We start from the raw sequence: 14,089 nt of genomic DNA on the forward strand, positions 1-14,089 counted from the left end.
AGTTCCTTGATTGGCCTATCTTTCCAAGATTTTATTCAGTATGTCTCATATTTTGGCCACTTGTCCTTACCATTATTCAAGTAACTCTCCGGGGGTCTAATTATGTGACCCCTGGCAACTCAGAAGTCTTAGGCTGAGCTCCCTAGACTGGGCTATGATCCATGGTCATGGGCAGGGGGACGACCTCCAGATCCTCGAAGTTAGTCTCTGTATTGTACTGGGAATAGCCTTAAATGTCAAAATTAGAGCCTTATTCCTCAGTATATTGAACAAAGGATTTGCCTTTAGTGAAAAACTTCTAACTCCATATAAATTAAGTCATTCCTCCCCTTCCTGAGAGCGGAGTTTGATAAAGGGTGTGCTAGAGTGCCAGAGATTTGGAAGCCACTGGGAGTAAAAGAATGTAGAAGGGTGATCCCACGGGGCCTGGAGACTACAAAAATTTTGTGCCCCTTGCTCAGCCATGGATACTGGGTTTTTATCTCTTCTTTCTAATCACCTTTATTGTGAAGTGACTCTGCTAGGAGATCAGTGTGAACTTCTAGAAGAAACAAATGACTTGGAGTCCTTACAAAATGGGTATTATAATTACCCCCTACGACCACCCACCCAGACAAGTTGTTCCCAACTCTGGGAGTTGGATAATCTGGGTTCAAATTCAGGCTCTTTCATTTACCAGCTATGTGACCTTAGGGAAATTATTAAGCCTCTCTCTGCCTCCTTGCTTTTTATCTGTGAAAGGGATAACAGTAGCAGCTATCTCAAGTATGACAAAAATGACCCTTGCAAAACTATGTCGTGAGAAGTCAGAGTGGTGGTTACCCTTGGTGAGGAGGTAGTGACTGGATGAGGCCATAGGTAAGCTTCTGGGATGGTGGTCAAGTTTTCTACCTGGGTGCTGGTGCTGGTACCCAATTTCTGAAAATATGATATATGTACAATTCTATACCTACATTATTTTTAATAAAAAGTTTTTTAAAAAAAAATCCATGTTAATGACTTGACATATATTAAGTATTCAATCAGCAGAGAATAAGTTACTGTTAGCCATTATTCTTATCTCCTGCTGAGCGATCACCCTCTAAGGCTTTAACATTATTCCTAAGCATAAGAAAAATGGGGAATAAGATGAGGTCAGGGAATATTCCCACTTGGGTCAGGAAATTATGCTAAATAGATTCTTTTTACTATTGTTGCTTATGTTCTGAATGCTTCCTTCTAGAAATGCCAGAGCACCCTTAGACTCAGCCACCTTTCCAGAATTTCTCCTCTTAGGGGAGCATCTTATTTGGAAAGAAGAGATTAGGGGCCTGTCAGGGCCTGAGTTTGCTTGGCACTTTTTGTAAGACTGAGAAAGTGTCAAGCGGCCATATTTCACCCACCGCAAGGGTTGGGGTGAAGCTGGCCAGGCTGATAGAAATACCATTTCCTGGTGCCACCACTGTTTAGAATAGAAGTCCTGAAACAGAGAGGAAAAATCCCCACAAAAACACTGGCATAGCCCAGTGTTATCATAATACTGTAAGCTCAAAAATGTCTTGACCCAGCGCCCCCAGCAAGGTCATCTCAGAAACAACTGAGCTTTAGCAACTTGTCTTACCTGCCTCAGAATGACTAAGGCCTCTTTAAGCCTCGTGGTTGGTTAATCATTAATGAGGATTTTTGACAAACAAAGTAGAGCAAGCCAAGAAAAAAGGATAGCTAAAAATTAGCTCAGGAAAGGTCATATTTCTTGCAAATGCAGGGTTTGGTATTGCATTTGATTATGAGTATAATTGTGTGGAATGGAGTCACAGGGAAATATAATCTCATTGAAGCCGCCAGTGAGTCTCTGAAGATTTTACTTGGAACCCTACTGTGCCCTCAGTCCTCTAGAAGACCATAGGCTTCCCTCACCTTTGCTGAGAAGCCCTGGATCTGTAGGGCTTCCAGAGGGAGAGTGGGGACACCCTGGCCAGCACACATAGCTGCAGTTTGATCCCCAAGAGAAAAGGGAGGAAGGTTCCAGAGGCTGGAAACTGGATCTACGGAAAGAAAGGTTGGGGAACCCTACAAGCCTTGGCTGTCCTTACAAACTCTCCCCCATGAGATCAAGGTGGGTGGGCATCACATGGGGCAAGGAAGAGAGAAAGGTGAGAGTTGCCCACTAGGGGGAGTGCTCAGGTGCACCATCCTGTTAACTGAGAGAAAGCCCTCAGTTTCTGCAGTTTAGTCAATGCAGGGCTCCACCATTTTCTGGAATTCAAAGTCCTAAGGAAAAATGATTTAGGGCTTCCTTGTTATAGGGACCAAATCTCTTCCGTCTATAGTTAGCACAGGCCCATGAACCATGTTTAATGTTGAATGGAACAATGGTTGAGTTCCTTCATTCCACACCCTTTCTCTCTCTCTGAGCTTATTCCAGGTACCTATTTTTTTTTTTTTTATTTTTTTAAATGTTTTTATTTATTTCTAGGAGAGAGAGAGAGAGACAGCGTGAGCAGGGGAGGGTCAGAGAGAGAGGGAGTCACAGACTGAAACAGGCTCCAGGCTCTGAGCTGGCAGTCAGCACAGAGCCTGACGCGGGGCTCCAACCCACGAACTGCGAGATCATGACCCAAGCGACAGTCGGACGCTTAACCGACTAAGCCACCCAGGCGCCCCGGTACCTGACTATTCTAAGATTTTTTCTTCTGGACTTGGCCACCTCCTATTCCCTCTTTTCTCTCCTTATCTGCCTTAATCCTTACTCGTTCTGTAGATGTTTGCTGAGATGCCACTTCGTTCCCCAAATCCTTCTTAACCCCCTGCCCAAGGCTGCGTGGCTGCCACCTCCCATTTCACTGCACCTGCAACACTGTCTTATCATGCCTGGGAGTTTCTAGAGGATAGAGAGGGTCAATTTTGTTGATTGTTGTCTCTCCAGTGCCTCGTGCTGTTCTGGCACACAGTTGGCATTCAACAAATGTTTACTGAACTGGAAACAAAAGGAATAAAAACAGGTAAAATGGAAAGGCTTAATAGACTTAATATAGCAGAATGAGTTCACACTACAGGGGAAGGAAGGAAATCTTGTTTCTTGAGTGCCTACAACATACCAGGCTTTTTTAGATTCATTAATTCATCTGATTTTCACAATAAGCTTGTGAGGTCAAGATTATTATTTCTATTTTACCAAACAAGAAATTCACACTCAGAGAGGTGAGGTGCTTTTTCCAAAATCACATGTCTGGTCAGTAGCAAAGCTGAGGTTTTACCCCCTAAGCATGTGAACTACAAACCCAGCCTTGTTCCACTAGGTCACAGTGCTTGTCCACAGAGGTAAGTCTTCGGCAAATTTTTTCCAGGTATATTGGCATGAGAAGTTAGGAAACAGGGGAGTACTGAGTATCTAGAAAGGGATGACTAAAGAAGGAAATGAGGGGAAAGAAAAGGCTGTAACCAGTCCAACAGCTTAGAACTTGGAATTGAAGCAAAACACTTTACGGAGATCTCCCGAGCCTCATTTTGTATTTAAACCTAATCCTGTGCTTGACCTGGGGTGGTCAGAGGTGGGGAATGTGTCAAGAAAGTGGTAGGGTAAGGATAAAGTGAATACATCTGTATCATCCAGCCAGCAATTTTTTTAAAAGCTCAAGATCTATTTTTTTAAGGGTCACGGTGTCAAAATGTCATTTCATCAAAATAGCCATGCCAAAATGTCATATTTCATGGTTTGTTTTTTAAAGCAAGTGAGAGAAGCCTCGGTGCCCAGTGGCTTTATAAGAAAGATAGTATCACATAATACTTGAGGTAATATACTATAGATTTCTGTTAAATAGTCAAGCATCCAATCATCTTTAAAACAGAGTTTGGTAAGCCAGTGAGGTCAATTATAGCGAGTGAAACGTACCTTGCACAGCATGTGCCATGTTAACAGCCTCCAATGAATGCTGGATTGTCATGGGATTATCCTTCACTAGAAAAGAAAAACTAGCACTTTGTTTTCTAACCGTTCTTTCAACTAAATAAGAGCTTATGTACATTGTCATGGCAGGTGTTTTTTAGAATTAAAAAATGGGGCACCCACCTAGTAAAGAATTGGAAGGGTATAGTTGAGTTCCCATGACAGTTCTTTAGCCTTCTCTATCATCTCTGGGACAGCTTTGCAGATAGAATTCCTTAATTCTCCCAGTGTGTATAGTTTTAGCAGCTCCACTTAGAGTGGCTAGGTCTTCCATTCTGCTTTCCAGTCCCCATCCAAGAAGAGAGGTCGCATATGCAAACATTAGAACCCTACCAAAAACTGCACTTGTAGAAAATCTGAAGAAGGTCATCGCCATGACTGTTTTTTATCCATTTCCAGGGTCAGCGTGTTATCAGAAAAAATCTGGTACTTGGGATCTGAGCAGATTTCAGTCCAGGTTCTTACCAGCTGTGTGAGCTTGGCCAGTCACACTGCCTGACCTGCCGACTTACTCTGAGTTATTGTGAGGTCCCCCCCGAGATTATGGGAGCCAAAGAGCCTAATGGGTCACATAATCATAGCATTTGTCCCTACCCAACATGTTGCTTATCTGCTGAAAATGTCTATGTTCTCCCACTGGAATGTAAGCTCTACTTGTGCAAGATTTTGTGGGTTTGTTCATGCCTGTCACACCTAGAACAGACTCTGGCACCTAGTGGAGACATAATGCCTATTTTGTATGATTGTTCTTTTTTAAATGAGATCAAACTCTGATTCTGCAATTTGAAGGGCGTCTGTACTCTTCTCTTAGAATAAAAAGGAATCCGCAGATCTTGTTATCCTTGAAAACACTGCCTAATGATTTGTCATCTTGGGAAGTCTCCTGGCCCCTCTTGCCTCTAAAAAAAACCTTTATCTTTTTAAGAGGAAGCAAGAAGTTACTGTTTCAGGAAAGGTGGTAAGGGAGGCCACAACCCAGATTGCTCAAGACAAAGAATGTAAAATTCTTCATCAATGGCAAAGCCACGTGGGGCAAATTTTAGAAGTAATTCCATTGGCAGCCCATCACTTTCCCTTGAATCATTTGATTGGCTTTGCTGGTGATATTGTCTGAAGTCAGTGATGCTCTCTGGAGAAAAGGGAAGGAAGGGTTCTGCTAACCCTGCTATGCGTTGTGAAAATGAGGAACACAAGACTTTGGTTTCCAATGCAGTGACGGACATTCAGGTCATCCGGCACTTTCACAAGACCACTAGATAAACCCAACGTCACCTCCATTTAGAGGTCTGAGTGTAAAGCTCTTGGAATCATAAACATCAGTACTGACAGCAGTGGCAGGCGTTGTCACATCCTATTCCAGTCTACACGTTGAGCAGAAGTTGGGTGCTTAACCTTCAATCACCTAAGCTCAAGTTTGAAGACACTGATAACTCACGATTTTACTACGCAACCCATCTTCGATGGCAATTCCAAGGCAAAGACATGACAGTAACTTGCCGGTTTCGCCAGCTGAAAATACTGAAGTAGTTGCTTCCTTCTACGCTGTAAAGCTTCCTCTAATTTTGTTAGGGCCAAATCAGTATAAAGAAAACACAATTTAAAATAAATTCTGGAAATTGCTTTAAAGAAAGCTTTATTTACTACATACATCCTAAGAATGTATTGTAAATGGAGCAAACCTAAATAAATTTAAAAGCTTTTCAAATACAAAGCAACTAAAGAGAACTAAATTGCTAGCATGTTTGAAACAGAGAACACTAAAGCTTTTTTTTAAAACATTTATATAGTTTGTTCTTAACCCTAAAAAAAAAAGTTCACATTTCAAGTTATAAACTTACCTCAGTAGTGTATCTGAAATGGTTTTGAAACAGAAACAGACAGACCATATAGGAGGCTCACCAACATTTGTTTTTAAGGTAGTTTGGTAGTTGCAATGTTAAGACATCATTTTTTTCTTTTTTTTTTGCGCAAATAATTGACAGGCATATGTAAAATACAGTAAGACTGCTGGGCCAGAGTCTCATCCAGTGAAGCTTTGTGACAGTTCTTCATTGGAAGGACAGTACTTCTTTCCCACAAAGTCAAGGGATGAGAATCTGATCCAAATTGCATTTTGTTACATTACTCATTCCAACAGATTTGAGTTTGGATGCAGCTTGCTGGGTACATCATCAGGAACATTGCACAATTATTTATGTCATCTAAGAATGGCGGGAAATGAATGTTAGAAATGTTTAAAGGCCTTTGCAGGCACTCAATAATTTTACAGAATAGTTAAATAAATATTACTTATATATAAAAATTTCATCCCACCCTAAAATGAGGGGGGAAAAGAGGCATTTGGGAATCTCTTAATTTAAAATTGAAAACAAAACTACAATAGTTGCTAAAGGCACGATCCTATTCTTAATCCATAAATAAGAATTCAGCCATCAGCAAAAATTGAGTGGAAAGATTTTATAGATCTCTAATGGGACATAAAAACACAAATGTGTACTTGCTCCCTATTGCACACCTCAATTCCTTGATGGAGCCTTTAAAAAAAGTTCCAAGTTGATGCATTTCCTAAAGCATATGACAATCTTAACATTTTACTGTATTTTACATTCACTCTGCTAAACACAAGCCTTGAAACAGGCACAACACTGCAACAATACATTTACTTCCTAATAAAACAACAACCTTTAAGAACATTGAAATAAAATGGTTTCATTTTGCATTAAACTAAAAACCAGCATTAAGAGATTATTTACAAACTATGTTTTAACTCCTCCAGGTCTCTCCTCTTCCTCCTGGATGTGTTTGCCCCAATTCAGTTCACCGGCCACACGCACGTGCAGCTACGGAGGAAAGCCCTGCTCAATAAACATAATGTTTCCAACACCCTTGACAACCACAGACGTTTTGCAATGAAACATGATATAAGCAACTAGAAGCATTTAACCTTCTGTGACAAGAGTCTTTGGGGGCCTTGTCTACAATGACATTCATGGTCTCTACAAATTCATACTTCAAAAAAACGAATAAAATAAAAGCATTAGAAAAGGAATTAAGGTTTTATAGAAGACAATTAAATAGCTCTGCAAAGATATCTTAATGGAAACTACGAACACCTTGTGCTTATGCATACTCTGCTATTGAAAATACCTTCCCCAACCAAAATAGAACAAAAAAACCCACAACAACTCCCCCCTCAAAAAAAACCCAGGTAGAAGTATAAAAGCCATCCATCAACGTTCTCTCTATCAGAGTAATTCATTTTGCCCTAGACTTGCCAGACTCGGAGGTGGGGCTGGGGACAGGAGGAAGGAATGAGTAGGGGCGTGGGAAGGGAAAGACAAATGGAGGATGAGCAGGCTCCAGGGTGATGGTGGCAGGTGAGAGCTTTCCAGTGTTTGGACTCAGAAGTGTGACAAGTCTTTTCAACATGGGCTTAAGGAGAGATCGAGTGTTTAATTCCTTAAGAAAAAAAAAGAGAGAAACACAAAAAACTGTCCTAGAGAACGGATGGTAACACCGTCAACCCTTAATGCCAGCTGAAACAGAGATTTTACTCACTTTAAAATTGCACTTTCCAGTATAACTTTTAAAATAACATCTTATGTAGTATTTTAAAGCACTATCGTTTGTATCTTTAAATATTGAATATACTCTTCAAAATAGTTCCCTAGCTGCTCAAGTGTGCTTTTCCATATATAGCTGATATATTATTGAAGGTACTACAAACAAAATAGAAATCTCTGGAGTGCAGAAGTTAAGAAAATAACCTTCATACTGAAAATATATCCTTAAAAATACAAAAAACAAAAACCTCTATACAAATGTACTACAGTTACAAATTTTTAAGAGATGGTATTAAGGCACGAACCGTTGCAAGTCTCTTAGAAATGTATGAACACAGGCTGCTAACTTGAAAATAGTCTTAAAAAAAAACTAGTGAAAACTTCATGAATATAAAATATTTCAGTATGACATCTGATAACATTCTTCACTTTCAGGTTTCATAGGTGTGCTAATCCCGCACGTTCTTTCTTCATAAATAGTAAAGTGTTCCTTCAGGGGTAGTTCGTGGTCTGTCTCCACTCTCCTCACCAGTATCAGTATGTCTGGTAGACGTCGTGGATGGGCACCTGGATAGCAGCGGCGGGAAAGGCCTGAGGTATGTAGCCCGCGTAGCCTCCGTAGACGGCGGCGGCGGCCGCATTCTTTTGTAGTGTGGCGATAGTGGCCGTGGCTGGAGCAGCAAATGGAACGTAACTGGCCCCGTAGATCCCGGCAGTGGGAATTCTCTGAATGTTTGGAGCCACCGTGTACACTGGAGTTATTGGGCGGCCCTGAGGAGGAGAGACAGGAAGGATTCTTACTGACTGTGAGCAGGTGCCTATGCCATTTAACCACCCATTCCTTCCATGGCTTCATTCATTCTTTCAGTTCCGAGGAGTCAGGAGTAGGAAGAGGTAAAAGCAAAGGTTTTCATTCTCGGGGTGGGGGCGGGAAAGGAAGGCAGAGGGGTAGAGCACATAATTGCTGTACGGGAAGGTGGTAGGAGCCATCAATGTAAGCTGGAATTCTGTCCTCCAAGGCTCATCCAAATTCAACTGCTCAAAATGTAGTTACAAGTGAAAGTCTTCTACTTGTCATTCCTCTCCATCAGCATGAGCAAGCTGGCAAAGGGAGTAGAGAATCTACCCTTCGCTCAGTTGGTCTCACTGTAATTAAAAATATTTTCCTTGGAGTATATGCCAGCTGCCTCAACTCTTATTTAACTGAAGGAACAAGATGCTTCAAAAACAGAGAGGAAAACAGACAGTGACAAGTTATGGAACCAACTGTATAGATCTCCGAAGGGGCAGCTTTTTAAGCTGTGACCTAAAAGAACCCTGCAACTCTCTACAATTTTTGGCAAATGCAACTGATGTTTTCAACCTAAGCTATGACACCACTATATACACAGTTGACCCTTGAAGGACATGGGTTTGAACTGAGTGGGTCCACTTACAGGCAGACTTTTTCCAATAAATTCAGCACAGTACTGTAAATGTATTTTCTCTTCCCTGTGATTTTCTTAATAATGTTTTCTTTTCTTTAGCTTACTTTATTGTGAGAATACAGAACGTATACATATAACGTATGTTTTATTGTGATACGTATATGTATGTTTTATTGACATATATGTTTATGTTATCAGTAAGCCTCTAGCCAAGCAGTAGCCTGTTAGTAGTTATGGTTTAGTGGAGTCAAAAGCCAATCATGGATTTACAACTGCGTGGGGGGTTGGCAGACCTAACCCTTGTGTTGTTCAAGGGCCAACTGTGCCCAAATGATTGTGGAAGCTTAGAAAAGGAACCGACAAACTTGGGAAGTTTGAGAAATCAGCCCAGAAGTAGAGACATTTGAGCTGAGTTTTGAAGGATAACGAGGAGTATCCACAGGAGAAGAAGTGGGGGAAAGGCAAGCTAACTAAAGCTGCCTCACTGGGGTATCCAACCACTAGCTCCAGAAAAGTCCCCACTACTTGCTCCTCTCTACTTGAAAGTGTAACATGCCGTTTTCACAACAGATAGGGGTAGAGAGTGAAGACTGTGGTTCAGTATTTCCCAAAGGGTTTGCTATGAAGCTAGTTCTGTGAGATGCTTTATGAAAAAGGGGATTTGTGGTCAAATAAAACACACATTTAATAAAATACCTAGTGTCCCTTATGTTCCTGAGAATGTCCTATAGTCAATGCTGCAATTGCCTATATGTTTTAATGCGTCTACAGAATAAACAATTCAGGAGAGATGAAATGCAGGATTCTATTTTAAAAATTATTTCTTCTTGGATTTTCATAAGGGAATTAGTTATCATTCCTATATAAAATCTCCAAATGAGAGTCACAAAATTATGTTCAAAGGAAATTCACCATCTGAGAGCCATTTTGCCAACTGTAACCAAAATAATAATTATAACAATGATAATAATAACAGAGAGACTATGGTATGCTAGGCACTATTCTAAATTCCTTATTTGTATGACCTCGTGAAATCATCACAACCACCAATGAAGCTGGTACTGTGATTATACGGAGAGGTCTGGATGTGTTAAATGACTTGCACCAGGTGACAAAGCTTTTAAGCACTGGAATGTAGGACTCTGGAGCCAGCACTATTAGCCCTATATTATCTGGTCTCCTACGTCACGTTAACAATGGCTATCTCATTGGCAATGCTTCATAACCAGAGAGAAAATTCAGAATTGGGAAGACTGTGGTTTACAGCAAGACACAAAAAAAGCAAGTTTTTACAAATGTGTGGACATTTATTCAGTGACAAATGCATACAGGGACACAATAGCAGCGAAGGAGAAATCTGAGAAAACCTCTCCAGGTGCTACAGTCCAGCCCCTAACGCCTGGGAGTGGCTGGGTTGAGCAGGGGATGTTGGGGGTGGGGGAGGAGAGGAAAAGGCCCCATCAAGAGGAAGAGTTATCCTTGTTCTACTTATACGTACATTTCTGAAGACTGAGGACACTTTGAGAAATAAATTTGATAAAGTGACTGTTTATGCCAGCAAACGTTTTTTAAAAAATTACTTGTAAAGGCTATATGAAATTAAAAATATAAAATGGCTCAACAGGAACATCCCTAAGCACGTGCAGACAGAGGCGTACAAATGAAAAGTGTTCCACCTGAAGGTTCTGGAAGTAATGCTGGGAACAGATTTCTACTGTGGCTCCAGTCAGAAAGGTGTTCTATTCACCAATCAGTAGTGCTTAAAATGCTCCTTCCTCTGCTGCAATTTGGCAGAGATTACAGGCAAGGCACAGCTGAACACTGAGAGGACCCAGGTCAGAGAACTGCGATGGAGGATCCAGATCGGTGGGTGAACACCAAGAAGCACACACACTCAAAGTCACCCCTGGGCTTCCCCAAGTAAGTAGCTACAGGCATTCTGCAGGACATTATTAAGGAGGAAAAAAATCTCCACTGGAATCAACTGATGACTGTACACTGAACCAAGTCATAAGCAAAGACTCTGAACAAAAACCCGGATGGCAACATTCAGTGCAGACTGATACAAGACAGAAACAGCCTGTGATCTAGAGCTGGAATTCCAAGAACTGGAATTTGGGACACTATGCACCAAGGACAAAAGCTCAGAAATTTTTTAGGAAAGAGAAATCAGAAATGATTAGAATTCCACTAAGTATTGTTTGTAGGTTACTCTAGATATTTATAGTGAGTTCACAAAAGGTAGCTATACTTGGTGGCCATTTTATAGTGGGAGTCATTTACAACCTATTCCTTTTTTTTTGGCTTTAGGAAGTCCAGACTAGAATAATACTTAAGGATACATTGGTAGATGAATACATTTCAGCGGGCGTGACCCCTTCTGAAATAACACAGTCCAGACTGGTGCACAGAGAGGGTAAAAGCAAATAAACAGCATCATAGTGCGGTGGCAGGCAAGCGTGGCTCTGTTTTGGCATTGCTGAGGCATCTATACAAAACACAGATTCTAGAACCCCAGCCCAGTTCTGCTCATTAGATAACTTCTGGGGTTGGAGTCTAAGAACTCTGTTTTCTGTTTTTGTTTTCAAGTTTATTCATTAATTTGGAGCGAGAGAATACCCACACAACTTGAGCAGGGGAGGGGCAGAGAGAAGGAAGAGACAGAATCGCAAGCAGAGAATCCTGTGCTCACAGCACCGAGCCTGATACAGGGCTCGAACCTATGAAGCATGAGATCATGACCTGAGCCGAAACCAAGAGTCAAATGCTTAACCAACTGAGCCACACAGGTGCCCCTAAGAATCTGCTTTTTAAACATACCCCCTGGATAGTTCTTATCCAGTTAGGTAAGAGACCCCAAGCCTGACGATCTATGCTTGTGGAATGATAAGGTATTGGAGATTTACTGCCTCACAAAAAGTAGCTTTAACACGATGTTTTTGTTGTTTGGATGAATGACATTATCACCTATAGGTATTCCCTATGTGCTATGCACTGAAGGTAAAAAGAAATGAAGATGTAGCTCTTGGTCTAGAGGAGACAGAACATACTGGTAGTCATATGCCAAGTAACAATGTGGGTAATGAGAAACAAGAGAGGCGATTTCCAAGCCTAGGTGTTTGGGAAAGATTCTACAGGAGACACGGGGCTGAAGAGACCACAGAGAAGAGACCTATGAGCAAAGGTGGGGAAGGAGGCTGGAACGGGAAGACGGGACAGGGAGGAGTGGGAATAGTTGGATCAGGTTGGAGGAGAGGATTAAGGGTAGATTTTGTAAGGTTTTATTTTTTTTATTATTGTTTAAAAAATATTTTTATTTAGTTTTGAGAGAGAGACAGAGAGAGAGAAAGAGACAGACAGAGAGAGAGAGAATGAATGAATGGGGGAGGGGCAAAGAACAAGGGAGACAGAATCCAAAGCAGTTTCCAGGCTCTGAGCTGTCAGCAGAGCCTGATGCGGGACTTGAACTCATGAACCACAAGATCGTAGCTTGAGCTGAAGTCAGATGCTTAACTGACTGAGCCACCCAGGTGACCCTGTGAAGTTTTATATATCTACATTTCTACAGATTTTTTTTTTAAGTTTATTTATTTATTTATTGGGGGGGGGAGGGGGGACAGAGACAGAAAGAGTATCCTAAGGAGGTTCCATGCTGCCAATGAGGAGCCCCATGTAAAAGATCACGAACCACAAACCAGGAGATCATGACCTGAGTGAAAATCAAGAGTCGATGCTTAACCTACTGAGCCACCAGGAGCCCTTCTAAGGTATTTCTCTCTCCATGCACACACACTTACATACCTGTGTGTGGATACAGAGGTCTAAATATTCATATACGGTGGACAGGGGGGTACGGGGGGGAGGGGGGAGAGAGAACTTAAAAAAAATCAGCAGTGAACTGCAATTTGGCAAGTGAAAATGTGAGCTATCTCCCCAGGCTTTGCAAGTCAGCGCCTTAATAGTAGTAACAGGAGTTAAAAATTACCCACCATCATAATATTGTATGCACAATATTATGACACTGTGAAGAATTACACGTGTCATTTCTGCACTCTGCTTCCCGTCTTTCATACAGGCATACTATTAGGGCAGTATAATTATTATTTCAAACTTTGCTGTCCTGTCATGATTTATAGTAAACATTTTTTCTGTCACCCAATCCCATACTTCATCAGAGGGCTCGGCACACAGCAACCTCTCCTGTTGAACAGTCAATGAACCTGTGATAAAGAGAGGCCTCTCACACAAATGACAATGACTACAGCAAGAGCTCTACCTGGAAAGGTGGCGGCGTTGACACGGCAGGAATGACGGCGGCCGCGGCCGCGGCGGCGCTGGCTGGGTCTGGCTGCACCGCGATGGGGCTGATCATGTGCTCCATTGTGTGGATTTTGCCATCTTCGATTATTTTAGGGGCTGGGGCGGCCTGAAATACGGAATACTGGGCCCCAATGGCAGGGATGGCTACTGTAAGAGAAAGGAAATGCACATCACTTGAAAGTCCCCGAGAAAGATCTGTCACTTTCTTGGTGTTTTTCAAACCCAAGTTTAGCGGTCATGGGCCTCCCCCAACTAATGAATGCTCTCTTAGCACAGGTAACAAGGTGCCACCCGAGAGGAAGAGAGGGCCGCTGGCACATACGCCCCGTTCACCTCGCAAAAGGATCCACGTGGGTACGGATGGGCCCACCCACAGATGCTAACGGAAGGGAGGTCCAGAGTTCGGTTTCTGCACCAAAATTTCCACTACTGCTTCTACAGAGAATTCTCATTTTGGATCTTGCTCTTGATGTCCAGCAAAGGAAAGGGCCTTGTGACTAAGCCAGCAGGCTCAGGGTGAGAAGTGAGATCGGAGGCCCACCAGGTGGGAGATGGAGCCTGTCGGCCCTCATCACTCACCTCGCCCATTACCAGATCCGCCACGCTTTCCCTTCCTCATTAAAAATATTTTTTTTTAATTTATTTATTTTGAGAGAGAGAGAGTGAGAATAAGCAGGGGAGGGACAGAGACAGTGAAGTGAGCAAGAGAGACTCCCAAACAGGCTCTGTAGTGTCAGGGCAGAGCCCAACATGGGGCTTGAACTCACAAACCATGATGTGAGATCATGACCTGAACCGAAATCAAGAGTCAGACACTTAACTGACTGAGCCACCCAGGCACCCCTCATTTTCAC

At 42.1% G+C, this 14,089-nt stretch overlaps 1 protein-coding gene across 2 annotated transcripts in view; it reads right to left on the reverse strand.

The window, feature by feature from the left end:
• Positions 1-5,873: 5,873 nt before the first annotated feature.
• Positions 5,874-14,089, reverse strand: part of RBM47 (RNA binding motif protein 47) — a 156,417-nt gene continuing 148,201 nt past the window's right edge. For both annotated transcript variants that reach the window (XM_039226994.1, XM_039226993.1), the window contains exons 7-8: positions 13,192-13,382; positions 5,874-8,259 (exon numbers count right to left, since the gene is read on the reverse strand). In XM_039226994.1, coding sequence (XP_039082925.1) covers positions 8,023-8,259; positions 13,192-13,382 — 428 coding nt within the window. In that variant the 3' untranslated portion in view covers positions 5,874-8,022. The remainder of the gene's footprint in view (positions 8,260-13,191; positions 13,383-14,089) is intronic.

The sequence above is a fragment of the Hyaena hyaena genome, unplaced genomic scaffold, assembly GCF_003009895.1.
Source record: "Hyaena hyaena isolate Hyena2069 unplaced genomic scaffold, ASM300989v1 scaffold_24, whole genome shotgun sequence".
NCBI classification, from domain to species: Eukaryota; Metazoa; Chordata; class Mammalia; order Carnivora; family Hyaenidae; genus Hyaena; species Hyaena hyaena.